Source organism: Hemicordylus capensis, chromosome 6 (genome assembly GCF_027244095.1).
Source record: "Hemicordylus capensis ecotype Gifberg chromosome 6, rHemCap1.1.pri, whole genome shotgun sequence".
NCBI classification, from domain to species: Eukaryota; Metazoa; Chordata; class Lepidosauria; order Squamata; family Cordylidae; genus Hemicordylus; species Hemicordylus capensis.
The window spans coordinates 107,295,120-107,322,525 of NC_069662.1; the positions used below are offsets into that span (position 1 = coordinate 107,295,120).

Consider the following 27,406-nt stretch of genomic DNA (forward strand, 5'->3'; position numbering starts at 1 on the left):
CTCCAGTCTCAGAGCTTTGGGCCACAACCCTGTTGAGGGGTGTGAGGAGAAACATTAAAACGCTCACACAGCAGTGGTAAAGAAGTTCAGCCCAAGAAATTATCTGGAGACATTGGGTTGAGTTCAAAAAAACAAAGATTTATTAAGAAACCAGGAGATCACATACGAGAGAGACATTTAACAACATATTCAAACAGGTACTAGCCTTCAATAACAACGGAACAGTTCTGACTCTAACATTAACACCTTATCATATCTCTAGTCCAGTGTTTTTTCTATTTTTTTTCATCTGCATATGGAATAAGTTTTGTTCTGGGTGGCAGTATCAAGGCAATGTGTGTGCACATGCATTCAGAGTGGTACTTTCCTGATTCAGCCTGAGCAGGATCTAAAATTAATTAGGCAGACATTAAAAAAAACATGGGTGTGCTCACGCACACATACATGTTATAGGGAACACTGCTCTAGTGGCCGGAAGAGGTTATTGTGGTGCTAAGATAAATGCTTTAGAATTCTCACTTCTAACAAAAAGTGCATTTGATGAAGTGTAATGTCAAGTAAAGTGTTACGGAAATGCCAAAAAAAACCTGGTTAATCTGTAATGTTCCACAATATACTACTTGACTTGGTGTTATTGTTCCTTGTTTCATATGAACATGAATTAAGCATAGCCTGTGCCTTAATTTTATAATAAATATATCCAATAATGAGCTATGCTTTGTTCATTCCAAGCTATTCTAATTCATTTTTAACTTGGAATTTTTGGAAGGCATTAGCACTCTAAAATGTACAAATAGCAAGCATACAAAGTTGACAGTTGAAGTGCCTCATTAAAAGTAAAGTATCACTTTTTCTACTTTAGTCAGTCCTCTTGATGTCTCTTCTTCTAGCCGACACAAAAAGACAGAGGATGGCTCATGGATCCTCTAGGAACCAATCCTTGGTGGACACTCCTGGTTGCTGCAGTTCCTGCTTTACTCTGTACAATTCTCATTTTTATGGACCAGCAAATTACAGCCGTAATCATAAACAGGAAGGAACATAAGCTCAAGGTGAAAAACTGCTTTCTTATTCTGACTGTGAATACAGAAGCCAATTTGCTAGATTATTTCTGTGGTATCCCTGTCAAAGATCTAAAATATTCACTTGGAAGTTATAGAACTTTCATTTGGCATACAATTGTAAACTGAAATAAAATATCTTACGTATTTTTGATTGTAACTTGCACCATTTATTAATTGTAACTTCGTAGAAGCTGAGGAGTGATGTATGTCTGGGATTTGGCTGGTAAACAAGCCCTACTCTCACATTATATTCAATACTTGTATGAATGTATAATGTATACATTCTGTATACAAATCTGTACACAGGCACAGTTCATATTATGTTTGAACAAGGTACAGCAGCACATGATCTACTTGTATCCTACATTTCAGGGTACCTGTACCCAGGTTCACTTTTTAAAATTAGTTATTCACATACAAAACATGTATGACTGTACAGGCCTCTATACACTCGTACAACATAATGTCTGAAGATGGGGTTGTTAAAACATTTGGAACAAAAGGTATAGTGCTGGAATTAATGAAACATCTGCTGCAGTATTTGTGCTAGGGAGAAAGAGTGAATAATAAATCTCATAACTATTGGAAATGCTGCTCGGGTCACAGGAACATTTTCAGCAGAACCTTTTAAAACATTAAATTTTTCTCTGCTGCTAAATCATTGGGTTTGTTCCCAATCAAAGTGGAAATTGGGTGCTAGGAAGTTATTGTAACCAGCCTGGTTACAGTGTGTTCTGCTAGAATGCAAGTAACTTAAGCTCAGCCATGTAGTTGCTCATTTTTCCACACGTCAGCTATGGTAGCATGTTATAATCTCTTAAAATAAGAGATAATTTAAAATATAAATGGTGAGCTGCCCTTAGTAGTATTGCACTGGAAGGGTGGGATAGATGGAGATAGTGATATCTCTATCTTTAATAAATAATAGGAAAGATCCTCAGCCACCAGATTGCATGCTAGAAGAGCTGATTCTGTTAACTCCTCAGGGTAGTTTTTGCCATACAGTTCTTTCTGTTAACATTTCTCCACAACTTACTCACCACTGTGTTCAAAATGTTAATATTTTGCATTGATCAATTATTGAAAGATCTTAGTGTATTAAAAATGTACCAGTTAAAGAGAAGATTTTTTTTTCCCCAGTTTGCTTTGATGTGAGTCTGGTAGAAAATATGTTCTGTGTTTGACTTTACAGAAAGGTTGTGGTTATCATCTCGATCTTCTCATGGTTGGAGTTATGCTAGGTATATGCTCTATCATGGGCTTGCCTTGGTTTGTGGCTGCAACAGTTCTTTCTATAAGTCATGTCAACAGTTTAAAAGTAGAATCAGAGTGTTCTGCTCCAGGAGAGCAACCAAAGTTCTTGGGAATCCGTGAACAGAGGGTGACGGGATTAATGATCTTCATTCTGATGGGGATGTCAGTGTTCATGACCTCTGTATTAAAGGTAAGGAGGAAAAAACCTTTGTGGAACATTATATAGACTTAAAATCCTTATTTAAGTTTTTTAAATTATCATTGGCATAACTAGAATGATTTCTGTTTTATCAAAAGCAACCAAACTTGAACAGAAAATAGCAGGTTGAACGAGAACTGTTCCTATCTTATTTTTCTGTTTAAGTGTGGCAATATTTTCAATAATTTGAATTTGAAATTCAAGAAATTGAATTTCATAACCAAATGACTCAACCACCACAATTTTGAGATTGCTTTAAATGGAACATGTTGTTACTTTGTGGAAGTGTTAACTAGGTTTTCTTTGAAGTGTTTTCATCATCAAAACAGGAAAATGCTTCATCATAACTTTGGCTTATAACCCTTTTCTGGCTGCAGAATTCTTGAATTGCTAGTATGTGCTCATAATAGCAGTGAATAGCATGGAGATCCTGAGCTGTTTGAGATTTAGGTCATCAGTCCTGGAACTGGGGGTTTTCTTATTGGGGGCACAGGCAGGCTTCACTAATTTACCAAATAGTGTAGAGTGGGGCTGCACAACTTGGGCCTTCCTGAATGTTAGACTACAACTCCCATCATTCTAACTGTTGGCCACTATGGGTGGGAATAATGGGAACTGCAGTTTAAAAACAGCTGGAGGACCAAAGTTGTGCAGCCCTGGTGTAGAGAGTAGGGGTGTGCATGAACCGCCAGATGGCCAGTGAGTCTTGGGGTGGGGTTACCTTTAAGGAGCAGGGAGGGTGCTCTCTCCCTGCTGCATTTTCCCCACTGGTGCTTTGCCAAAAATCGCTGGCATGGGGCAGCAGTGTACCCTCTTGCTGCCCTGGTCAGCGTCAGACCCAAAGTGCATGCCAGTTCTAGTCTGACTCTGACTGGGGCGGCAAGAGGGTACGGGCCCGCCCCATGCTGGTGATTTTCGTCATAACTCTGGTAGGGGAAACATGGTGGGGAGCACCCTCCCTGCTGCTTAAAGGTAAGCCCCCTGCCACCTCTGAACTGATCAAACTGCTGGACCTCTGGACCGGGTTGGCGGTCTGGAAAAGGACTGCCGAAGAGTGCTCAACCAGTATAGCTTTATAAGAAGCTGTTGACCTCACCTGAATCTCATCACAGCAGGGATGTCAGTCCCAAGCCTGTTACTTTCCTTCTCCCCAGTGGTGCTGTACTCTCACAAGGATGAGGGCACCAGAAAGCCATGCCTAGCAGGAGTCAGGCTTCCGTTTAAACTAAACTACCACTATCAACCTGAACCACATGAGATTTAAGGGGTGTTTAGTAGTGCATTTCCTGTCTTTGGAACTGCATATTGATGGATAAATTGCAGAGTTTGAAAGCCTTCAGTGCTAAGTTCTCAGGAAATTAATTTTGTGACTGCATCCTCAATACCAACTAAGCTCATTTGTTGGGCTCTGGGTTGCAGCCTTCCACAGCTCTTCACACAAATTCAGGATCCTTTTATATGCCATTAAAACAATGGCTAGACCAGGGCTGCTCAACTTCAGCCCTCCTGCAGGTGTTGGCCTACAACTCCCATAATTCCTGGCTATTTGCCACTGTGGCTGGGGATTATGGGAGTTGTAGTCCAAAAACGGCTTGGGGGCCTAAGTTGAGCAGGCCTGGGCTAGACCCTGAGGCAAGAATGAAAGCCCTTTCACAGTTAGAATTCAGTACAAATAAGGAGTGCTTTTTGAAATATGCATTTATTTTTCTGAAGATACCTGGATTGATGACCTACAGTACAAATAGGAATCATACACACATGAAAAATAGATACATTTCTATCAGGGTAGCTTGCTGCAATCCTATAGCAAGCCTTAAATGGGGAAAAGTCAGATCGACCTGGGAAAAGGCTTTTACATATTAGATTCAAATAATTTACTTTTGGTTACAAAGGCTGAACAGTATCAATTTCATCCTTTAAGAATACATCTGCTTCCCATGGTTCTCCACTTAATTGCTGCCTCTCACAGTGTATTTTCTGAATATAGGAAGCTGCCTTTTACCGAGTCAAACTATTGGTCCATCTAGCTCAGTCTTGCCTGCACTGACTGGCAGTGGCTCTCCCAAGTTTCAGGTTGGAGTCTTTTCCAGATGTACCTGGAGATGCTCTGTCAATAAGCCACAGAGTTAGTTTGTATGCATGTGCATTTAACAGTTAGGCCCTGAACATATAGATTGTGAAAGTTTTTTGTTTTTTAAAAACTGTAATAGTAATATTTAACTTAGTTGCAGCTAAACATGTTCAGACATTTTACATGCAAAACTTACCTGATGGTCTAAGTTTTTCCATTTCATGGATATGTTCATAGCTTTTTTTCCTAAAACACGTGCCCTTTTGATGGCCCTTCTTCAGTCTGTGAGTTCCATTTTAGCTTTGTAGAATAATCTACTGGCAGAGGTAGAAGTTTATACTCTTATGTTGCTTGATCTGCATTAATTTAAATTATGGTTTTCTTGACAGTTTATTCCAATGCCAGTATTGTATGGTGTATTTCTTTACATGGGGGCATCCTCACTAAAAGGCATCCAGGCAAGTTATATTTACTGTGTCTTCTAAAACATGAAAAACAGATACTGTTTAAATTGTCTTATGCAGAAATAACTGTACAAAAATTAAGCCATTTTTCATGAATGTGAGATTATAGTATGATAAAATACAGTAAAGCCAGGCTATTCATAATGCATGGTGTGGAGAAAGTGGATAGAGACAAATTCTTCTCCCTCTTACATAACACTAGAACCAGGGGTCATCCCATGAAGTTGATTGACAGGAAATTTAGGGCCAACAAACGGAAGTACTTTTTCACACAATGCATAATCCACTTGTGGAATTCTCTGCCACAAGATGTGGTGACAGCCAACAACCTGGATGGCTTTAAGAGGGGTTTGGATAACTTCATGGAGGAGAGGTCTATCAATGGCTACTAGTTGGAGGGCTATAGGCCATCTCCAGCCTCAAAGGCAGGATGCCTCTGAGTATCAGTTGCAGGGGAGTAACAGCAGGGCATGCCCTCAACTCCTGCCTGTAGGTTTCTAGCGGCATCTGGTGGGCCACTGTGTGAAACAGGATGCTGGACTAGATGGGCCTTGGGCCTGATCCAGCAGGGCTGTTCTTATTTTTTTATGTACTTAATCTATCTGATCAGGATTTCCCATCATTTTGTCACTCTCACTAGTACAATCAGATAAATCCAGGGCATGACCATGGGGTAGAATTACACAACTACTGGGCTGGCTTAATTTACAGTGGTTCCCACTGGATTCTGTATGCAAAGTTAATGGAGTTGCAACATTAAGTCTAAAAGGGAGCAAAATCTGTTTGACATTTTAAAATACTGGGCTAACCAAGAGATGGAAAACCCTGTCTCCCCTCTGGAATGCTCTCTGCATTTCCTGGCCGAAGAGCTTTAGAAGGCTCTTCCTAGCCTTCAAAGATGCTACTAAGGGCCAACCTATATCCCGCCAAAGATGTTCTGAATGGCTGGTCCAGATTGTCACTACCTGCTATGACAATCAAGGTGTCAGACTTCCTGATAAAGGTACATCAAAGCGCATTCCAACAGGGTCATGACCACCTCTGCTGCTCATTTATCTGGTATTGCCTTTTCTGAAATATGGAAAGCCACCACCTGGTCTTCCAACTTAACATTTTGTAAAACAATACACCCTGGACATCTGCACTGCAGCGGAAGCAGGTTTTTGGTGGGTCAAACTGAAGTGCTTTAGTTTTACATCCTCAGATCCTTCTCCTTCGTGGAGAGCTTACTATTTGCCCACATTGTGAAGGGTTCCAGATCACCATTAAGATAAACAGGTTGCTCACCTGTAACTTTTGATCTTTTGGTGATCTGGTATTATTAATACCCACTCAGTTTCTCTGCTCTTTCGGATGTACCTACTGCACTTAGCTTATTTGTACAGTCCATTTTGCTCAGTGGCCATTCAGTAACTGAGACACTAAGGACTCTGGCACCAAGGATAATGAGCGTGCTTCATGTGCAAAGGGCGGGGCTTCAGAGCACTAGAAAGAGCTTGAAATGCTTCTGAGGGGACTATTGTAGAGCCCATGTTGTGAATGATAGTGGATCACCAAGAGATAAAAAGTTAAAGGGGAGCAACCTGTTTCTCTTGACTGCTGTTAACATCAACACGTCTGCTGTTCATATCTTTGTAGCTAGCTTAACTGTGTTGCATTTCTAAACGTTTGGCCAGTATTTGACAAATGGACCAAGTATTTTTTGATGATCAAATGCTCTATCTTATCCAGCTTTATAATCGCTTTAATTTTAGAGTTTCTAGGGGGAAAATAGTGACTTTTCTTTTCAATTTAGTTTTTTGACCGTATCAAATTATTTGGAATGCCTGCCAAGCATCAGCCTGACTTGATCTATCTCCGTTATGTGCCGCTCTGGAAGGTCCATGTGTTTACAGTAGTTCAGCTTACCTGTCTTGTACTTCTGTGGGCAATTAAAGTTTCTGCTGCTGCTGTTGTCTTTCCTATGATGGTAAGTTTTGTCTATGGACCATTAACTACTATTTTTGAAGTACTTGTAAAGAAATAGGTAGCACTCAGACTACCTGAAATGATTGTATAAGCATATCTAGCATAAACTTTCATGGTAACAACCCACTTTGTCAGATGCTGAGTTGTTACTGGAGAAATGCAAGAAAACTGTTTTTGAGAGTAAGCAGCACTGCCAAATCAGCCATGAGTTCCCACAAGAAATGTGCAATATAATTATATCTTGTGTAACCTTTCTGTAAATACCCTGAACTCTGCATGATTTCCATTTTTGCTTTGAAGGTTTTAGCTCTAGTTTTCATTCGTAAACTTCTGGATTTGTGCTTCACCAAACGGGAACTCAGTTGGCTTGATGACCTTATGCCAGAAAGTAAGAAGAAAAAAGAAGATGACAAAAAGAAAAAAGCAAAGGAAGTAAGTGGGATGTCACATCTAACAGCTAGATGCAATTGTTTAAGGGAGGGGGGAGGAAAATCCTTCCTGTCGCTTGCATGAACACGTTACTTGTATATCAGTCCTGTAAAGTTCTAGAATCTCTGCAAGCAGTGCAGGATGAGAGAGAATTTCCGGGGATATAGTTGACTCAAGATAAGCTTTATTGAAGCACGTTATGGCAGGATATTAATACAATTCTCAGTTACGATCCCTGGCACCCTATTGGGTACTGCTCTAGAGGGCCCTAAGAATGGGCTGCCATTTGAAAGGGGAAGCTGAAAAGCTCTTGTGCACTGGAAACACTGGCTGTAATTCTAATGAATTGCGTGCATGAATAGGCTGCAGGTATACAGCACTCCTTGCAGAACTCCCCATCCTCCTGCAGTTCATTTGGGACAAAATAGGCACACTAAAAGAACCATGTTTGTAAATCTTAAGAAAAGATATTTTGTATTCAGCACTAAAGCAATGATCCAGAATCTTCTTTAGAAATGTATTGGCTTGCATACATGCACTGGGATTTCTCTAGGGCTGAATTACAATATTACGAGCTCTCGATAAGAGATGTGAAGTGGAGTAGCCTTCCTTGGGCAAATGGTGTGCAATGACCTTTCATCCTGGGCAAGGTAATTGTTTCACTTGCTTGCTTCAACAATCCTTAATCTATCATTCTGGCATATCTAGCAAGTGCTGGGAGAGCAGTGGAACACGTACATTAAGGCTCATATCTAATTAGAACTTAGTTTAGTGGGTCCTTCAAACATGCATGTACCCTAGCAGATGTCTGACCTAGTTGGGTGGCTGTACTGGCCAAGGGTTGATGGCAGCCTTTTGCACTGCACTGATGGCCACATCTTAAGTGTATTCAGATGTTGAGAAAGGCTTGTCAGATTGACATGGGGGACTGCATCTAGAAAGAGGGGACTCAGTCTCTGTTGCCTGTGTGGAACTAAGCACACTGTCTTCTACTTTGTGGGCTAAATATGTTTAGGGGAGGTGTGCACAACAATGTGCAGTTACATTGCTGCAGTATCCCAAAATACAGTTATGGTCACTTTGATCTGTTTTTAAAGTACGTTTTAACAAGGCCTTTAAGTTCCTTGTTTTTGTAGTCTACAAGTAATTTGTTAAATATATATTGGATAATATGTAACTTTCAGGAAGCTGAACGAATGTTTCAGGCAGTGGGCAGTGAAACTGTACACCTTCCATATGAAAGGAGCGATGTGTTAGAGATTCCTGTGAAAGCTCTAAAATACAGGTGTGATATATATATCTATACATACTCTTAATTAAAAGTTTGATTTTTTTGCATAGCATTATATTTGATGTTGTCTTAATCACTTCTTGACAAGTTTGATGTATAAATCTGGGATTCACCTAGTTGGGAAAGAGGAACAAGGAAGAACCTGAAACCACCTAATATCTGTTGTATAGTTTGTGTGGATCTCCTTAAATCACATCTTACTCACTTACATGACCCTTCTGAACAGATCAGATGACTCGCTTTCAACCAACTGTTCTCAGGGTGAAGAAGCTGTTTTGGTCAGTTCTACCTAGTGTGTTGTGCATGGCTAATGGTATGGAAAGCATTGGAGATACTAAATATGAGTTAACTGAGCCTTATGTTTGCCAGCTACTTAAGTCTACTTCTTTTTCTAAATTCCACATAGCAATTCCTTTTCCCTCAAACATTTGTGCACTGAATGTATGCCCTTAACTTTTACACACTGAAAGCCCTTCCATTAGGGATTCAGGATTCTTTCTGTCCTTAAGGACATCGTTGTAAAGCTAGGGTAAAAGCATAGCTAGTTTTTCTGCCAACTTTCCATCTTTTTGCTTTAGGGCCTGTTAAAATAGATTTATGTAAACATTCCAAATGCTCCTGGTTTGGCTCCACCTGGCATACCAAAGCTCCAACATTTGCAGTATTTAAACACATCTAGGAGCAATCTTTCTGGAGTCCCAATGGCAATGCTAAATCACTGAAGAATTCAGTCTTAAGAAACTTCTCATTGAAGCAGAGTGCTCTTAGCCAGTGTTCCCTCCAACGTTTTTCATCAGTGTGTGGAATGAGTTTTCTTCTGGGTAGCAGTATCAAGGCAATTTGTGTGCATATGATTGGGGGCCTTCTTGATTCATCCTGAGTGGAATCCAAAGTTAACCGAGTAGACATTAAAAAAACTTGTGTACACTCACATGCTTTAGAGGGAACACTGCTCTTAGTCAATATCCATAATATCCTAGTTTGCTCTACATTAAGATATATTCCACTATTTACTTAAATAAGTTTGTATTTGCATGGATTTGGTCATTCAAATACATGTATTACAAAGGATGTTGAGGGGTGTTTTGTTTTTTAAGTCTGGATATTGTGGAATTACCCCTATATTAATGGCTTTGTGTTAAACATAAGTCCTGGTTCAAATCCTATTTGTGTGCTAAAATGTGTCTGGCAGATACACTCTACTGCATAAATAGGCCTAGTGTGCTAAAGGAAACATGATAGGGAAAACTAGCACCTGGGAGTCTTCAAAGATATTTTAGTTCTCATGTTCAGATAAATTTTTTTGAAAGAGTGAACGTAATTTAGATTCAGACTTCATTAGTATTTTGCATATATTATAAAATACTTCAGTTGTCCCAACATAGTTCAATTCACTTAAAAACCCGAGGCCCACTCTTTTGTATATAAAAATACTTTTAAAAAGCCTAAAAACATATTACATGCACTGGTACAGAATGTGCTGTTTTAACATGTCACTAGTGGCTGTGCAAATACATAATTTGGACTCAAATGATGTAAACAGCATGAGACACAATTAATGCTATTGCAAGGCACAGAGTACTAATCAAAGTGTGTTTGTTTGTCTAGCATTGATCCTTCTGTTGTAAACATATCAGATGAAATGGCCAAAACTGCACAGTGGAAGGCTCTTTCCATGAACACAGAGAATGCCAAAGTAACAAGATCTAACTTGAGGTAGCATATTAATTACTCACATTTTCTAATTGTAATATTGCTTTGTGTGTTGAATAGATAAATAGCTGTAGAAATAATTTGGTGTGATCATATTTATATCATGAATATATAAGGAGTTCATAGTAGTCATTTGAACAATGAAAAAGTAAAAACGCTCATGATAGCTGGGGCAGTGGAAAAATAAGAAGCAATTGATTTCTAAACGACAGGTAATGCTGAGTACAGGAGGGAGGCTTTAGAGCAGTGTTCTGGATTGGCCCAAGGGCCAGAAGCAGCCCCCATCAAGCTGAGTGCATTTCAAAAGCAATTTGTTATATGGTATGGGCAAGGGTGGTCAGCTGTTCAGAGGAAAAAGTAAGAATGTAACTGGACCAGTAGAGGTCCCTTGTTTGAGCCAAAGTAGCTCTTTGTATCCCAAAGAGCCAAAGTATCTCCCCCCCGCTTTTTTTTTTTTTTTTAACTACAGTGAGCTAAAGGTGAGAGATGGTTCTTTTTAAATTATATTTCTCAGCTATGGCATAAAGTGGAAAACCACTTATTTTGTAATTAGGAATGAAGTTTCATAATGAGGAAGAGAACAATATATGTTGTGTGCATTCTTCTCCACCGAAGCTTGCTACTAGGAATTCATGTAATAATTGTGCATTTAAGGCTGGTCACAAGATTGCACGATACTTGTACTATTTGTATCGGTTAGGGAATGTAAAATCAAACAGTGTGCCACCTAGATTTATCCAATCCAAATAAATCTATTGGGCAAAAAACCTTTTTTTAAAAATGGCTGAAAGCTGAATACCTTCTCTTAAGGTTTATGACTTGAATGCTGTCTTAGTGAACAACTAGCTTTCATCCAAGCTGCCACTTGTAGGTTAAATTCTTGCTGGTGTGTACTTTGCTGTTTTGAAATGTAGCTAGTTATTATTTGTATGTGATACTTAATAATGAGCAGTATATTATACATGAAATAATGGTTGCTATTTAATAAAGTTTATGAATATTCTTATTTTAGCTTCTCTAACCTTGTGGATTGTTTTAACAGCTCTGAAAAAGAAGAATGTGTGAGAATAGACATGGAAAATGCACCTGAAACGAAGTATGTAGATGCTGAAACCTCATTATAGAAATGAAGAGGGGTATATATCATTTTATAGGATATACTGTTAAAGGGTGACTTCTAAGCTTTCTTCAAGTCCTGAAATTTGAGCTATAGATCTACTATATGTGTAGCAACAAGAATTTTCAGGTGAAGAAGTAGTGATCACTCTGGAAATATTTATTCTTAGTGGAAAATTTATTTCAACTTTTAAAATAGGAAAATTAAAATTACTTTTTAGCTATACATACACAAATGTCAAATCACTCTTAAATGTAAATTATTGATCTGCATTGTAAATAATTTTGCAATACATTATGGTTTTATAACTTATTGCGGTATGCATGTCCTGTTTTTCAGACAATTACTGTTTGGGTTTTTGCAAATTTTTCTGTTGGTCTCCATAGAACAAATCTTCAATGTGCCATTTCTTGAATGTCTGCATTTTCAACCCTTTCTTACTTCCTGTTTCATGTTATTTAATTTGTAGAAATATTCCTATAGCCATAAATTCGTATATCATTGAACATTATCCCACTGCTGATATGCAGCCTCCACTGAAATGACTGAAGAAGCCCATTCATACAGGGCTATAGATTGGGACAAAGGGGTTGGTTTCTGCATTGGGGTGACTGTTTAAAATATAAAAATGGAACTGTGTTCTAGTATGACTTTCACATGCTACCCAATGAATAAGTCTCTGCACATATACAAACTGAAGATATAAGAGAGAGGAAAGTAAAGTCTTTAGAACCATCTCTTTTTTGAATCTTTTAATTTTTTTAAAGTTTAACTCAGGGTACAGAATAAATCTGTATTTGTTGGATTGCAATGCAAGATCATGTGCTTTGCATTTGTCACAATGCCTTGCTTTGTAAAGGGGATATTTAACACCATGCTAATCTTCATTTTTAAAAGCACTTGTGTATCAAACAACTTGACTATATCAAAATACTGTACAAAAAAGTAATAGGTTTTTAAAACATTTAACCCCTGTTAGAGAATAATACAGAGAATATAACTGAAATATCTGACCTAGTTTTAAACACTATTGCTTTAAAACATGTTCAGGACTGAAGCCTAATTATATGTCCCAATAAAGTCAAAAGATCTTAGACAACCATTTTAAGTACACATACATGGAAGTAAGTTGCAATAAAGTCAATGAGACTTAATTTCTGAGTCAGTGATTCTTGATCTGAAGCTCCACATGAGTTCTCTTATCATGTAATGGTAACAACTCTCTTGTTTTGATGATGGGGATGTGCATATGCAGTTACTCCCAACACTGCAATTAATCGGCAAGATCTTGCTTGTGCATGAGAGCCATGTGCTTATTGGAAAATCCAAAACACAGGAAGGAAGCGAGCAGCATGACTACAAGTACTTCTGCAAATGGAAAGTATTATGCTTATAAACGGGGGGAAGGGTGCAACTTTTGCCAGTCCCTCATTCCCTTTGCTATCCCCTTTGCCCCCCAGTAAATCTGTTCTGTGGGCCTCTCAACTCTCAGGGACTTATTTTGGGGTGCACAGGAAACTGCAGAGGGAAGGCAAGAGGATTGAAGAAAATTGCATTCTTCCTCCCTGCGCATGAGCAAAATGTCTTCTGTACACAGAAGTTCTAGTCTGCAGGCTGACCCCGCTGTGTTTAGCATTGAGATGTTGGGACTGGGTCAGATATTAGCCTTGGCCTTTGCATTTGAAGGACTGTAACAATTTTATGTAAAGTTATGCTTTTTAAAATCACTTAAATGTTTTTGCATATTGAAGAAAACACACTTGCCAACAGAGAATGCTGTTACAAATACATCACTGATTACATTAACTGTATTTTTACAACATAGTCCCCCCGCCCCCTGACTCTTCAACTTCCCTTTAATATTTTGAAAGTACATCTACTTTTTATAAAGCTGTTTTGCCTTTATGCCTAATTTTGTCACATTTTATGTTTTTCAGCCACTCAACGGTTAAGTATATCGTCCCTTAATTAACTGTTATAATCTGAATAGCAACCAACCTATATAGTACTCTTTGTATTTTGGGTACTAGCTGTAGGTCAGCCAGCACCAAAATACATTTTCATTCTTTTAGTACAGTTTCAATTAATAATCTCTACATGAAACTTAAATTTTCTTTATGCAAGTCATCTCTCAATTGTAAAGCACTGGGATCATAATGTACAACTTGTTCTTAAAAGCCTTAAATGTAAAGGGCAAAATGTTAAAATGGAATGTCACTTTCAGAAGCATGCAACTGTGCTGATACATTTTGCCTAATTGAAGCCAATTGTAAACATTTCTGGATGAGCCAGAGCATGATCCAGCCAAAGTTATGCCTTATTGCTTCACTTTTAAGCCCCACTTGATTTCAGTGGGCAATTTGTATATCTGTTCCATTGAAATGGACTTAAATGTTGATCTCCGGCTGGCCAATGGTTGTAGTTCGCCAGCATGGATTTGTCTTGCCTAAAGCTAAATTGTGTGTATTAACTAATTCTCCTTTGGAATGGGGAACAGCAGCAGTTGGTGAAGCAGTTCACTGGTAGGAATTGTCTGCCACCACTGTAAAGTGATTAAGGGTGGAGGAGAAAACACATCCTTGACAAGCTTTGGGAAGCCATAGTAGAGTTAGGAGATGGCTCAACATCATGAAGCCTGCAACTGCTGACTGGTTAGCAGTCCCTGATATAGACACAGGCTTCTGACAGTAAGCAGGCACTTCTTTTACTACCCACTCTCAATGGCTTCCAGTAATCTAAAGATTTATCACTTAAGTCTAATCTCTGGCAATACCTGAGCAGTGCAACAGAGGAACCATATAGCTTGCACCTCCTTACCTTGTGCTTCTATTGAGAAAAGAATGTGTGCATGTCTTTGTGGAACTTTTCCATAGGTGACATGAAAAGAAGTGCAAGTCATTTGTACTTTCTCTGCTTCTTTTTTTGCATCCAGTGGGACACTTTTTGCTAAACAGAAAATCCCTGTAACACATAGTGAAAACTACTCTTGAAATCCAGGTGTTTAAAAAGTGGTTTGTACTGCAAACGCTTGGACATATCTGCACCTGAAAACACTGGGAGTAAAACAAGTAGGAAGCAGCACTTCAGATTTTGTTGAACAGCATCTTTACACAAATTGTTAGTGTCCTTCATTGTCAAAGATGCTACTAAGTGTGTTCTGAGCTTGTAGGAAAAAATTGTAGTGTTAAATCATGAAACATAGGGGTATAAATAATGCCAACAAACTGATGAGCTGAAGCCTGAACACTATCAAATTTTCTTTGTCTAGCTTTGATACTAAATGTTGGGAACAGTATAACTCTCTTTGCATTCCGGGATGTTTGCGTAGCTTGTGCCTTACTCATAGCCTTCAAGAAATACGCACTTTGTAAAATTTTGAAAATCATGACCATGTGTCACTTATCCCTGTCTCACATACATATGTTCTATGTCTTTAACAATTGCGTTTGAAAATTTTTTGGTACAGTCAACGGGTCAGTTGTATATGTAATTATATGTAGCTTTCACAGAGTTGTTGTGCATTTGTCTTCCTCTACTGCAGACTTCCATATTCAGAACCATAGGGTACTAATTTGCAAAGACCTCAAACGGATTGTCTTGAATTTTAACCCTTTTTTTTCAAAGCCAAGAATGCTGAACAGTTTGTTCTAACTTTTCAGTGGGTTGATTTTGGTCACTTAAGTGAAGATCTGAAATGACTTAAAATAACTAATTTTGTGTTATAAAAATACTGCCTGACATTTTTGTGCTGTCTTACGAGGATAGAGCAAGGGCTCTATCCTCGTAGATAGTAACTAAACTAACCATGGCAAGGCTTGGCTTGCAGCGTGAGCAGAAGGGAAAGCAATTTTCATTTCTCTTCCCTCCTAGCAAAAACTCATTTTGTATTCAGAAATGCAGCCCTCATAGACCTGTTTCTGGATGGAAAAAGAGCTTTTGTGGGGATGGAAGATAAACAAAAAATGCTTTCTCCTCTGCCCATGCTGCAAGCCAAGCCTCACTCCGGTTTAGTCACTCCTTGCAAGAATGGAGCTCTTGCTCTGCCCTCATAAAACAGTGCAGAATGTTAGTTAATAACTGGTGTCAGGAGTAACATGACTTGCAAGGTAGTTCATGTTGATGGTTCCAAGGTTAATGATTTCTTACACATTTTAACCTTTTGATATCTGATAAATCCAGATGACATGCTGAAAACTCCAGTGGTAACCTCTGCTTGAGTAATCTGTTGCTTATTTTACTTTGTATAAATATTTCCTTCTCTGTTTAAAAAAGGGTATTAAAGTAGGACAGTGGAGGGCATAGTGTTTACTGTATGTAGATATAAATGTCGCCTTAATAGTGTAAATGACTAAATTAACTGTGCACTGATTCACCTTGGTGAAACCTGATTTAAAGCCAGTAATATTTCTGTTAAACCAGTAAAATAAATAGCTGAGCACTTTGATAAAAGATACCTTGGTTGTTTTCTGGGGAGCAAGGTAGCTTACTGTATGTGTGGCAGCAAAGCTTCCCCCAGGAAACCTGCTTTTCTGGTCTTTATTTTTGAAAACTGTGTTACAGAAAATGTCTAAACTTTTAATACATCTAGATATATTCTGTAAGGTTTTTAGTGTCACGTTTAATGTAGAGGCCCTACAACTCATTTGCTGACATCCAGACTAATGTTGTGTGCACAGTGGGAGAAGGATGATTCTTGGCAATCTTCCCTCTGTAGACCACATCATCTTCTGAAAATGTAAGTGAGGGTCCCACAACCTTCAAGGATGTATTTTTGAGGTGCAATGGGTTGCAAAAAGAGCACCAAAAATCTTTTTTGCCCATTGTGCATGTGCAGCATTAGTCTAGGTATCAGTATTTTTAATTTATGTAGAAATTGCTGTGCATTCTAGATGTGTACAAGTTGCTCATTTTCCCCTTAGTTGGCAGTTGCTTTATACTATGTTTAAGGCAAGTTACTCCAGGTTTTCAAGATAATGAACAGAAAGTGTACAAGATAGTTGGGTCTTTTTGCAAAACAAATCATTTTTAGCACATCTAGCAAAACATTTCTTTTTCTTCCCATTTCAAATGCATTTATTTCTATTTACAGTAGTATTGTAAAATGTGCCCTTTGTAAAGGTAAGTTTCAAGTGTAAAGTGTAATGAATTGATGTAATGCATTAAAAATGCACTGGTCTGCGTTGTTAAAAAGGGTTATGTATTATGTATACATTTTGTAAATGAATTGTGTTGAAGTCACCAGTTCAGAGTTTAGATCATTAGCACATGCTGAATGTATTTTGCTTTTGCTAAATTTAATCACTAATTTAATGTTTGAATGATTAATGTAGGTGCCATCCATTACCTAACACAGTACAAGTTGTGAATAACCATTTATTTTAGTGAATGTATAGGCACATAGTTGTGTGTCAATATATACTCGGTATTCTAATATGAAATATTGTCTTGTGATTTTACTATTTGGCAATATTTTTATTTTGTAACCTTTTTAGTACTTTTGTCAATTATAGGAAAACTGTTTAAATTGGTGTGAAAATAAAGGTTTTCATATTTAGTACCTATGGTAACTATATGGCAGTCTTGTAATGTATTTAATAGCCAGGTTTTTATAATGCAATTTATTAGTCAGAAGATGCATCCTTTGTAGTATTTTCCCTTTTGTTACTGAAGCTTTGTTTTCTAAGTGTCTTCCAGTGTTCAGAACATCTTACTGAACAAAAATATTGACTTGAGGTGTAATTACACACTTGATTCCGATTTTTATGACAGTTTTCTAATTGCATATATTTTCTTTTATAATAAAATCCAAAGCAAGCTAATACTGTTCCAAATGTAGAAACAATATTTTATTAATTTATATAATACCTGCAAAATTCTCTCCAATATGTGTAATGTGAAAAACCTAGCCTTTATAATTTGTTTAATGATGGTTGCGAAAACTATTTTTTGTAATGTTTCAAAAAGTTGACAGCAATAAAATGCCACTGACTTTAACAGTTTGGGTTTCTCTTTAATTCCATGCTATTTAGTTTTGTGCTGCAAGACTGATATTACAGGTGTAAACTGGAAAGATGCATGAAATTCTCTGGGAATTTTACTTGCTTTCATCTAGCCATTCTAGGTTAAAGAATTGCTCAACAAATGAGGCTTGAAGTGCAATGATATCTATATTAATATACTACAAACTATAATATGTCATTGCTGGCACATATTGTCATATGTTGGGAGTGTATGTTACACTAAAGTTTACTCTCAAGGTATTCAAGATACTCCCAAGGTTGGTGCACATAATTTGATAGCTGAATGATTAAACTACCAAAAGGCTGGGCCATTGTGGTGTTGGAGGTTGGCAAGAAGACTTGAGATACTGCAAACATCCCAAGGAACAGGGTGTACCTGTGCATGGTTTCCATGGAAGCCATTCGCTTGTGGGAAACAAAAATAAAAGGTGTATATGTGAGGTGGGTTAATCTGTTCCATTTTTTCTCATAGAGCTCAGGTTGGAACTACCGTGTTTCCCCAAAAGTAAGACCTACCCCGAAAGTAAGACCTAGCAGTAATTACCGCTGTACCGCTAATATAAGCCCTCCCCTGAAAATAAGACCTACCGCTAATCCACCGTTTTTGCATCTGTCCTGAGAGCTGCCATATTTAGCCTAGAAGCTGCCCTTCAATAAAAATAAGACCTACCCGAAAATAAGCCCTAGTGCATTTTTTGGTCCCAAAATTAATATAAGACACTGTCTTATTTTCGGGGGGAAACGGTAAGATATCTCCTGTATAAATAGTCCCACCCTTGGTTCTATTTATTTATTTAGCAAATTTGTATACCCACTACTGAGGTCTCGAGGCAGTTGACAGCATAAAACAAACCAAGAATTTAACAGTTAAAACATATAAAATATCAAATTAAAATACCCATAAAAGCACACCAACTAACAAAAAAGCTTGGCTGAAGAGATGTCTTTAGTTGTTGCCTAAAAGCCAACATGTGTTGGACTTGAGACCATGTGTCCACCCTGGTTGCATTTTGATGGGAGACCACATGTGAGCACTGTAAGATACTCCCCTCGGGATGGAGCCGCTCTGGTAAGAGCAGAAGGTTTCAAGTTTCCTCTGGCTTCTCCAAGATAGGGCTGAGAGAGATTCCTGCCTGCAACCTTGGAGAAGCCACTGCCAGTCTGTGTAGGCAATACTGAACTAGATAGACCAATGGTTTGACTCAGTATACGGCAGCTTCCTATGTGGGAAAGGCCAATAATTGTCATGGCTGCTATAAACTCCTGAGTTGCTCCTGACAGTTCAGTCCCAAGTGAACACCGAAGTCACCCACCATTATCAACCTGGGTGTCTCCAATGCCAACTCCGCAACCAAATCTGACTGCTTGGTTAGAGGTTCTGTTGGGCAGCGGGGTAATCAGTACACCAACCGAAGTCCCAATTTATCCTTGGTCCCAAGACTCAAGTACACTCACTCACTATAGGCAGGTGCTCTGACAGGGATCCTGTTAAGGGATATACAGTACTTCTTCATATAAACCACAATCACTCCACCACCCCAACCATATCCTCTTACCTGCTCCATAACAATATTCTGTAGAGAGAAGCTGGGACCAGACTCTCTTGGTGTGATTCTTAAGTTGCTTTTGCTCACCCCTTTTCTCTGAAATTTCTCTTTCCCCCCCAGTTAAGATAACAGCTGCAATTCAGCCTTTTTGGAGTAGTCCTTTTGTCTTTTTAAAGTCCTGATTTGTGTGTGGGGGGGGGGAGTTTGCCTTTGTACAGAATTGCAGTGCCAGCCTTCCACATGTGGGCTAACAAAGCAGCAATGTTTCAGTGGCACTTCTGCTGTTCTGTACTGTACTTCCATATTACATTTACAGCCGATATCACTTTCTTGTTGAAGGGAAGCAAGAGTTCAGTAATCTTTTTAAAAATCTGTTTATATTTGCTTAGGCCTACAATTGTCACATACATCCACGACCGGATTTTAGCATGTGTCAAATTCCACTTGCCATGTTATTGATTGGGAATGCAGTGTTGCTCTTGTGCACTCATGGAAGTAATTATCCAAAATTTCATTGCAAAAGCCAGGATAAGGGCATGGAGTCCCTGGCAAAAGGGACAGAGGAGCTCCCAGACCTCTTCATGAAACATGTTCCGGAGGCATTATGTTAAGTATGTGAGATTCCATTTGACCTTTTTCTTAGCTCTAGGAGTAGAACTGAGGATACAGTGCCAAAGTGTGTTAAAGCACGTTGGAAAACATTAGTCTTACCTACTGGAACATGAACCTAGTATTAAACTGGGCAGCAGCAATATAGGAAGATGCAGAAAGGCATCATCTCGCACTGTGGGGGAGGTGGCAATGGTAAACCCCTCCTGTATTCTACCAAGAAAATCACAGAGCTCTGTGGGCACCAGGAGTCGAAATCAACTTCATGGCACACTTTTACTTTATATTATATATGAAAGGGATCCAAACAGAAAGTCAACAAATACAGAAAGCAAGTATTCCTTCTCCTTCATCAAATTCATTCTCCTTCATCAAATGGAGAAAAAAATTACCTTACAAATAAAGGTGCCTTGTTCTGTTTTATAGGGAACAGAACTGATGTGCAGAACTTTCAGACTGTTATGCATGAGTAGCCCCATCAAGCTTTATGGGAAAGTCGCATTAATTTTAGTGGGATAATTCATGAACAACTTAGTCTGGAAGTCAGCCACTTATAAGCAGGTCTGAGAGCATTCATCAACTGATAAAAGTTGTGTTCAGTTTTAAAATACTTAGATTATAGTTGTTCACTGAGAATATAGTGTTCAGTGCTGAATCTATAGTAAATGTGTTTTATTTGATAGAGGCAGCTGGTACAATTTATCTCTAATAAACGTAAATAACAAAATTCCAAACAAATTTAATCCAGCATCCAGTGTATTGGGTGGAAAAAGTGTAATGCTGAAAGAAGAAACTAAATTCTCCTTTGACCAGTACCCTTTGCTGAAAAATTTGAAACCACTGGTGAATTCAGAACTTTAACTATCTCATGCACCCAATATAATATATCAGAAACATTTTCATCCATGTTCCAGAATATGACCTGGTTATGTTTCCAGGTGTAATAGGTACTAGTTTTGACCTAGAATAATCAATTCCAAGCTCTTATCTTTAGGAACTGCCTTACCTTTTGCTTCTTAATGTGATTGCCAGTTGGATGTGATTTTATGTGCATAGAATTTTTGAAAACATATCAAGGCACATGCATTCAGGTTGAATTAGGAAGCGCCATTCTGAGCGGGATCTAAAATTAACTGAGCAGACATCAGAAAAGTTGTGAACGTGCACACGCCTTAGAGGGAACAGTGCCTGTAAGTACTGCACTTGAGCCCATCTTGCAGGGGCGTAGCTAGCCCGCCGGTGGCCCGTGTGCGGCCATGGTGGGCACCCTGATAGCCACGCCCCCGCATCTGACATCAGACGTGGGGGGCATGGTCTGGCTCCCGAACGGAGCCTTGAGGCTGAAGCGGCCCCTTTGGCAGTTAAACAAAGGCTGGTGCTGCGTTCGCAGCGCAGGAAGAGCCGCTTCTGGGCTGCATTGCAAACGCAGCACCAGTTTTAGCTCCTGAAGGGGCCGGGTGGCCCCTTCAGGAGCTAATTAGGCTTGCGCTGCGTTCACAGCACCAGCCAAGAGCGCTGCGTTCACAGCGCCAGCCTTTATTTAGCTCTCGAAGGGGCCGCGCGGCCCCCGCTCGGGAGCTAAACTTCCGCCCCCGCGTCTGAGCCGCTAATGGCGGCTCCTGATTGGGCACGGCTCGGGTTCTTTGAACCTGTTCGCCCAATTATAGCTACGCCCCTGCCATCTTGTATCCTTATGCTTTTTTCTGTCTCAATTCCAGATGCTGCCATCCTAATATCTTACTATTTTTCCACACTGTGCTGCTAATCATACTATGGCCATTCTACACTAAAATCTTGGTGTCCCCTTGTTTTTAATCCACTTCTATTGTAACCATATGGTGTAATATTTTTGTCTTGCCCTGTAGAAGATGAAAGTGAGGAACACATTCTGTTTCTGTGCTCTGGACCCCTTCTGTACTTCCATGAGTCTTTTGTGCAATGTAGCATGCTACTGATATCCTAGACTTGAGCTGAGTGTGGATATGAATATGGATTGTACTAAAATAGCTGACAAATACTGTTCCTTGCATGTGGGGCAGGATTTAAATGAAACACACTAACCAGGGGTTTAATAACTCTTGACTGCACAAAACAAAGTGCAGCAGTATTTGTATACTTCTCAACTATTTATATACCTTCCCAAACATACATCTCTTGGTAGTTTACAACATTAAAAAAATGAAAACATTAAAACAGTTTAAAACCACAACTGTGATTTAAAAAATAAGAAGAAAAGATTGCTATCATTCAACAATCCTCAGGTGAATAAACAATCTCTGAGATTTTGATTGCATGCTAAAGTGAAAAATACTTGGGAGAGGATCTGGGAAAACTCTAGGGCTGAATCGCTCGTTACCAAAATAAATAAATATTTAAAGAGAGCTCTCATTCTGCTCACTTTGTCCCCGTGTTGAAACTGCCTTTAGAGTTACTCCCTTCACCGGGTTAAAGATACCCAGTTTTAAGGTTCCCAAGCTGTTTCCACGAATGAAGCCCGAACCTTTATTCAGTTCCTCTTAAGCTGTAGAGTTCCAAGGAATCTGGGAAACTGAGTGCATTAGCACCTTGCACAGCTCCCCATCTTCCTTTTAATCCACATTCTCCTTTCCCGTGAAAGGCGGTAGTCAAAAACCATTCTTCTGCGGAGGGCATTTCTTTTGCTAAATCTCCTCTGTAGTAAGACTGCATGTGAAGCGTGGAGCGCTGGTTTCAGTTGCTCTGTCTAGATCTACACTGCTTGACTGTAATCAAGGGCTAATCTAAGCCGCTTCGAGAACATATTTGAATACAACAATGAAAATGAATTGATACAGAGTCTGGTGCGCTTGCCCAAACGGCAGCAACTCTGACCACTCGCCCCACAGCCCTTTTACTAGTCTGGCGACTCTTCCCTTCCGCTTTTTGCAGAGGAAGAAAGACCACACCCAGTCAGGAAAAGCCCCTAGCTGCCTGTCTGCTGACGTCACTTCTAGTTCCACCTACCAGTGCCGAGAGTTAAGACGGAGAGTCGTTTCTCTGCACTGCAGCAGCAGTTGGAATCCCGAGCGGCTTCTCCGTTCTCATGGCAACGGCGCTGGCGTTTTCGGTCTCCCTGGAACGCTACCGCCTGTCTCCAAGGGGCCTAGCGATTGGCTGATGAAACCGACCCTGTGGAAGAAGGTCTGTCTTGATTGGTTAGGGCGTTTGTCAGTTGGCACGCTGCATGCGGGTGTCGGAGAAGGAGGGTTGCTTTGATTAAAAGGAGAGGGGTGTGATAATCTGGAGAGCTGCAGAGGTGCCGGAATTGGAGCTGCACGCAGGGGTGGGCCAGAGGGACTCCGTGGAGCAGTGAGCCCTCCTCTCCCTGTGGGCGACGTGAGTGGAATGGGGAGGGGGCGTTAGGAGGACAGAGGAGCCGTGGCAGCCGTAGCTCCTCCTCTCTTTCCCCCATCGCACTCTGTGTGTCGAGGGCTAAGCCCCGCCTTCTATGACTGGCCGGGGGGAAAGCGCAGCTGTGCCCCTTGGAGGGCAGTCATTCAAGATCGCGCACGCTACAGCAGCCACTACTGTCCGCTTAGTGTGTGCTTCTGTACTGTCTGTGTTTCAACATCGCAGTCTCTGCTCTGTCAGCAAGGTGCCATTCACAGCCCTCCTTTCTAGGGTTGCCATGTTAAACCTCCCCAAATCCGGGCGGCCTAATTATTCAGCAACTAATTTTTGCATTTTATTTATTTATTTGACAGATTTGTATACTTTTCCTCCTCTGTTTTCCCATGTGATCGGATACAGGGTAAAATTGGGCAATCCAGGCAACGCATTTGAAATCTGTGTAAATCCAGGTGGAATTTAGCAGCCGGGTGGAGGAGCCAAAATCCGGGGGCTACCCTAAATTCCGGGGACATGGCAAGGCTACTCCTTTTGGATTTCATCCTTGCATTTTAGTCCTACAATGTTGCATGTGCGTCGCAATAAATAAATAAATAAATAGCTGTCCCCCCCCCCCCGTAAGCTACTTGCGTTTTCAAAACGATCCTGCCCAGGTGAAGCATTTTACTGCTGAACACTGTGTAAACTGGAAAGCACCTGGGACTTTTGTACACAGCAAGTTTTGCTGCGAGTTTAGAGAGAGGCTTTACTGCGAACCCGAAGTTGTCCCCAAAACTGAGGCAAATAGTAGATTTTTTTTACCCCAGATATAAATCAGGTTACATTCTAATGCACAGTGAAAAACCCGAATTGTGTGTGAACTACTCTCCGATAATTCACAGGGATTTGGGGGTAAATCTAGCCAATATGTGAAAGCACTGCCTCCATTCTGGAGGAGATGCAAATTAAAGGACTCCAAAAGCCCCATGTGAAAAGTTTCCTGGAGCCTATTTGCAGTATCAGTGTTTAGTCTTGAAACTAATGGGCCCCTGGCCGTTCATTTACTTTTATGTTTATAGCCAGCTTTTCAAGGAACCTAGAAAAATTTACGTGATTATGTTTATCCTCATACCAGACTTGTGAGGTAGGTTAGGTGGTTGAGGTAGCTTAAATGTCTGGCCCAGAGTTACCGGGTGAGTTTCATGGCAGAATGGAATGGGGATTTGAACTTGGGTCTTTCCAGTCCTAGTCCAACATTCTAGTCCTAGTCCAACATTCATACACCACACTGGTTCTCATGTACTTAGTGCAACTTTAGTTTAACAAAGCTGTCAGTCTTATAGCTTATGAAATACCAGCACACTCATTTAGTTTAAAGATGAATGATGTATAGCATACTAAGCTTTTGTGGACCTAGAATCTGTTTTGTCAGATGCTTGGAGTGTACATATAGAACTTTAGAGTTGGAAGGGATCCTGGAGGTCTTCTAGACCAACCTCCTGTTTAGGGCATTAATCTCAGCAGCTGGTAATATTTATATGGATAGAAATATAAATCATTATCTTGGGGATGGGGTCATAGTTCTGGTAGAGCATTTTGCTTTGTGTGCAGAAAGTGCCAGGTTCGGTCACTAAAATCTCCAGTTAGGACTGGAAGGACTTCTACCTGAAACCTTCCAGAGCCACTGCCAGTCAGTGTAGAGAACAGTGAGCTAGATGGATCAATGGCCTGACCTGGCATAAGGTAGTTTATGTTCCTCAATATAGCGAGAAATTGTAAACTGTGGGGGCCAGAAGACCATAAAATGCAAGAGGTTTGGTCTGTGATGACATTCCTCTCTGAAGGAAATGGCTGTGAAGGAAATGACCTCTGAAATGACTGTTGCATCTTGCATTTCATGACCTTTGGGATCCACTCTTTAAATTCTTCCTTTTATACTCCTGTAGCTTCCTCTGGACAACATCTATATATTTAATTCTCCTAGACGTGTCTCAGCCTCTGTAGGGATGTGTCCTGGCAACCCAGCTGATTGGCTGGGCAGCGGAGCATAGGGACGCACCTGATTGGCTGAGGCACGTCTCTGGTGGAGGACAGAAGCGGTGGGCCTTGCTGGGCCATGGAGGCCAACGGTGGTGGTGGGCCTGGCCCGGCCGGGGAGGCCAGCAGCAGTGGGCCCGCGGAGGCCAGTGGCGGCGGGGCCTGGCCCGGCGGCGGAGGCCGGCGGTGGCGGGCTCGGCCTGGCCACGGAGGAGGCAGGCCCGGCCTGGCCGCGGAGGTGGCAGAGGCGGCGGGCCTGGCCGCCGCGGCGGCACTCGGCCAGGCTGGAGACTGGGGCGGGGGGAGAGAGGAGGGGGATCCGGCCCGGCCGGAGACTGGGGCGGGGGGGGGAGAGGTTGCCAGCCCCAAAAAACACACAGATGCTCTGTGCGGGGGTCGGCTTGTATATAATAATCAGCCAACACATTTTTTGAACGGGCTTTTACTCCACTGATATTTTTATTAAAAAAATCAAATATTATTTTTGCTGCAACAGATTAACTTTGTAACTCCTCTGGAAATAGTTTATTTTACTAATATGTAATCAGCTCTGTTAATCTGGGATTTTTGCTGGGGGTGAAAATTTTGCCTTGAGTGTCTCCACCCCACTTCTTTTTAAATCAAGGAGGTGTAATCTAGAGCCTACAGCAGATTGACCAGTATATCTCTGTCTGGTGGCATCTGACATGTTTTTTGTTGACATCTCAGAAGGGCTCTTCTGGCATAGTAATTGGCACTTCCTGACTCTTTACTAAGAGGGTCCTGCCAGTGGAATTTGTTTTTTTTTTAAAGAATGTGGTACTCTTAATATTCAAACAGACCAGTAACAATAAGCGCTTCTAGCAGGCCACTTTAGTTCCTTCTTTTCCCCCTACAGAAGATCCACACAACTAGTTCTGTCTACTCAAGAGTACTTTTGTTTTGTTTTTTTAACAGCAGTCCTCATCCCTGCCCCCATGTGGCATGGCAAACTGCTTTTGAAGCTTAGTGGCTCTCAAAAGCAGTGACATGATATGACATGGAAGTGTGCTAGTTCAAGAAAAGAGTCCTACTGGCTGAATACAACCTCTTGGCATAGCCTAAAGTAGCTCTTTTGATCCCAGTCTGTAAATAAATAATAATAAATAATTTTAAATTGTTCTTAATATTTAATATCTTAATAATCTGGGGGTTTAGGTATCTTTTTTCAAAGTTGCTGACATTCTCTGCTAGTATTGTCCTTCACTTGTTGACAAGACAATGCCTATATATATATATTTACATATAAATATATATTTACATATATATTTCTTGTTGACAAAACAACGCCTGTTTACATTTGTTTTCTCTTTAAAGACATGATGTGTTAATTCTGATGCCTTGATGTTATACAATGCCTGATCAACATAAGAAGGTGAAGACCACAGAGAAGGCAACAGACACCAAACCTCAAGGGTACTGTGCTTTACACTAAATGTCAGCAGTGACTCTCAGGAATTTGCACCAGCTGCCAAACTGAACAGTTCAGTCTGAAATGCTATGTGTACATGGTAACTGTTACTCTGGTCACCAAGTTTATTCAGACCTTTTCATTTTGACAGAAACAATTGGTGGTTACAAAGTCTATACAAATATTGGGGTTGGGGAACAGTAGGCTGCTGCTGAGACAATACCAGAACAGTTGCTTTCTATAGACATATTAGTCTAGTATAATTTTACTTACATTGCATATTAGTGAAAGAAGGTGGTGTCATGCATTGTTAATAGGCATCTGATTTGTTTTTTCCTAGGGATTTTTCTGATCTTAAAAGGCTTCTGGCACTTCTCAATGTTCAGTCAAGTAAGCAACAGGTACATTTCAACAGGCATTCTTTGAGCCAAACAGTTTTATAACAGCAGGCTATAATTATTAATTTTGTTTTGTAATTAATCTTTGCATGATAAATTTCTGGTTTCAAACTGTTTGTGGCTGTAATTATGGAGAAAATCTCTTTTAGAAATGGAAGTGTGTAGATAGAAGGAACCGAATGAGCTTGCTTTTTATGGTAATCGGTACTTTCCATTTTCAGTAGAACAGCTTTCATTACAACATTTTGAAAGTATGAGAACGGTTTAAATCCAGAAATAATGCTCAGATCAGCATCTGATATGTATGATTGTTTTTATTTAATACATTTGTATACCACATACTACAAAAGGCTCAAGGCAGTTAACAAACAAGTTAAAACAGCCAAAAATTTAAAACAAAGATAACATACAGAATTCATTTAAAAACCATTTTAAAACAAAGAAACAGTAA

At 40.0% G+C, this 27,406-nt stretch overlaps 2 protein-coding genes and 2 long non-coding RNA genes across 16 annotated transcripts in view; 2 read left to right on the forward strand and 2 right to left on the reverse strand.

Moving 5' to 3' along the window:
• The window catches only part of SLC4A7 (solute carrier family 4 member 7), a 134,059-nt gene extending 116,495 nt beyond the window's left edge, over nucleotides 1-17,564 (forward strand). For 8 of the 13 annotated variants that reach the window (XM_053263322.1, XM_053263325.1, XM_053263330.1 and 5 more), the window contains 9 exons: nucleotides 891-1,052; nucleotides 2,257-2,508; nucleotides 4,978-5,046; nucleotides 6,848-7,021; nucleotides 7,321-7,452; nucleotides 8,634-8,734; nucleotides 10,349-10,456; nucleotides 11,496-11,549; nucleotides 12,040-17,564. In XM_053263322.1, coding sequence (XP_053119297.1) covers nucleotides 891-1,052; nucleotides 2,257-2,508; nucleotides 4,978-5,046; nucleotides 6,848-7,021; nucleotides 7,321-7,452; nucleotides 8,634-8,734; nucleotides 10,349-10,456; nucleotides 11,496-11,549; nucleotides 12,040-12,115 — 1,128 coding nt within the window. In that variant the 3' untranslated portion in view covers nucleotides 12,116-17,564. Of the gene's footprint in view, nucleotides 1-862; nucleotides 1,053-2,256; nucleotides 2,509-4,977; nucleotides 5,047-6,847; nucleotides 7,022-7,320; nucleotides 7,453-8,633; nucleotides 8,735-10,348; nucleotides 10,457-11,495 lie in introns of those variants that run through there. The other 5 variants (XM_053263328.1, XM_053263334.1, XM_053263329.1 and 2 more) reach the window with 3 other exon arrangements.
• On the reverse strand, nucleotides 118-20,713 carry LOC128330440 (uncharacterized). Its single transcript, XR_008310094.1, has 2 exons — nucleotides 19,147-20,713; nucleotides 118-2,497 (listed from the first exon to the last, which is right to left on the reverse strand). It is a non-coding gene; the product is annotated as an uncharacterized LOC128330440 (long non-coding RNA).
• On the reverse strand, nucleotides 4,230-7,378 carry LOC128330439 (uncharacterized). The gene is made up of 3 exons (XR_008310093.1): nucleotides 7,285-7,378; nucleotides 4,785-5,069; nucleotides 4,230-4,624 (listed from the first exon to the last, which is right to left on the reverse strand). It is a non-coding gene; the product is annotated as an uncharacterized LOC128330439 (long non-coding RNA).
• Nucleotides 20,714-22,917: 2,204 nt separating the features above from the next.
• The window catches only part of NEK10 (NIMA related kinase 10), a 192,594-nt gene continuing 188,105 nt past the window's right edge, over nucleotides 22,918-27,406 (forward strand). The window contains exons 1-3 of the mRNA XM_053263336.1: nucleotides 22,918-23,100; nucleotides 26,464-26,562; nucleotides 26,898-26,958. Coding sequence (XP_053119311.1) covers nucleotides 26,501-26,562; nucleotides 26,898-26,958 — 123 coding nt within the window. The 5' untranslated portion in view covers nucleotides 22,918-23,100; nucleotides 26,464-26,500. The remainder of the gene's footprint in view (nucleotides 23,101-26,463; nucleotides 26,563-26,897; nucleotides 26,959-27,406) is intronic.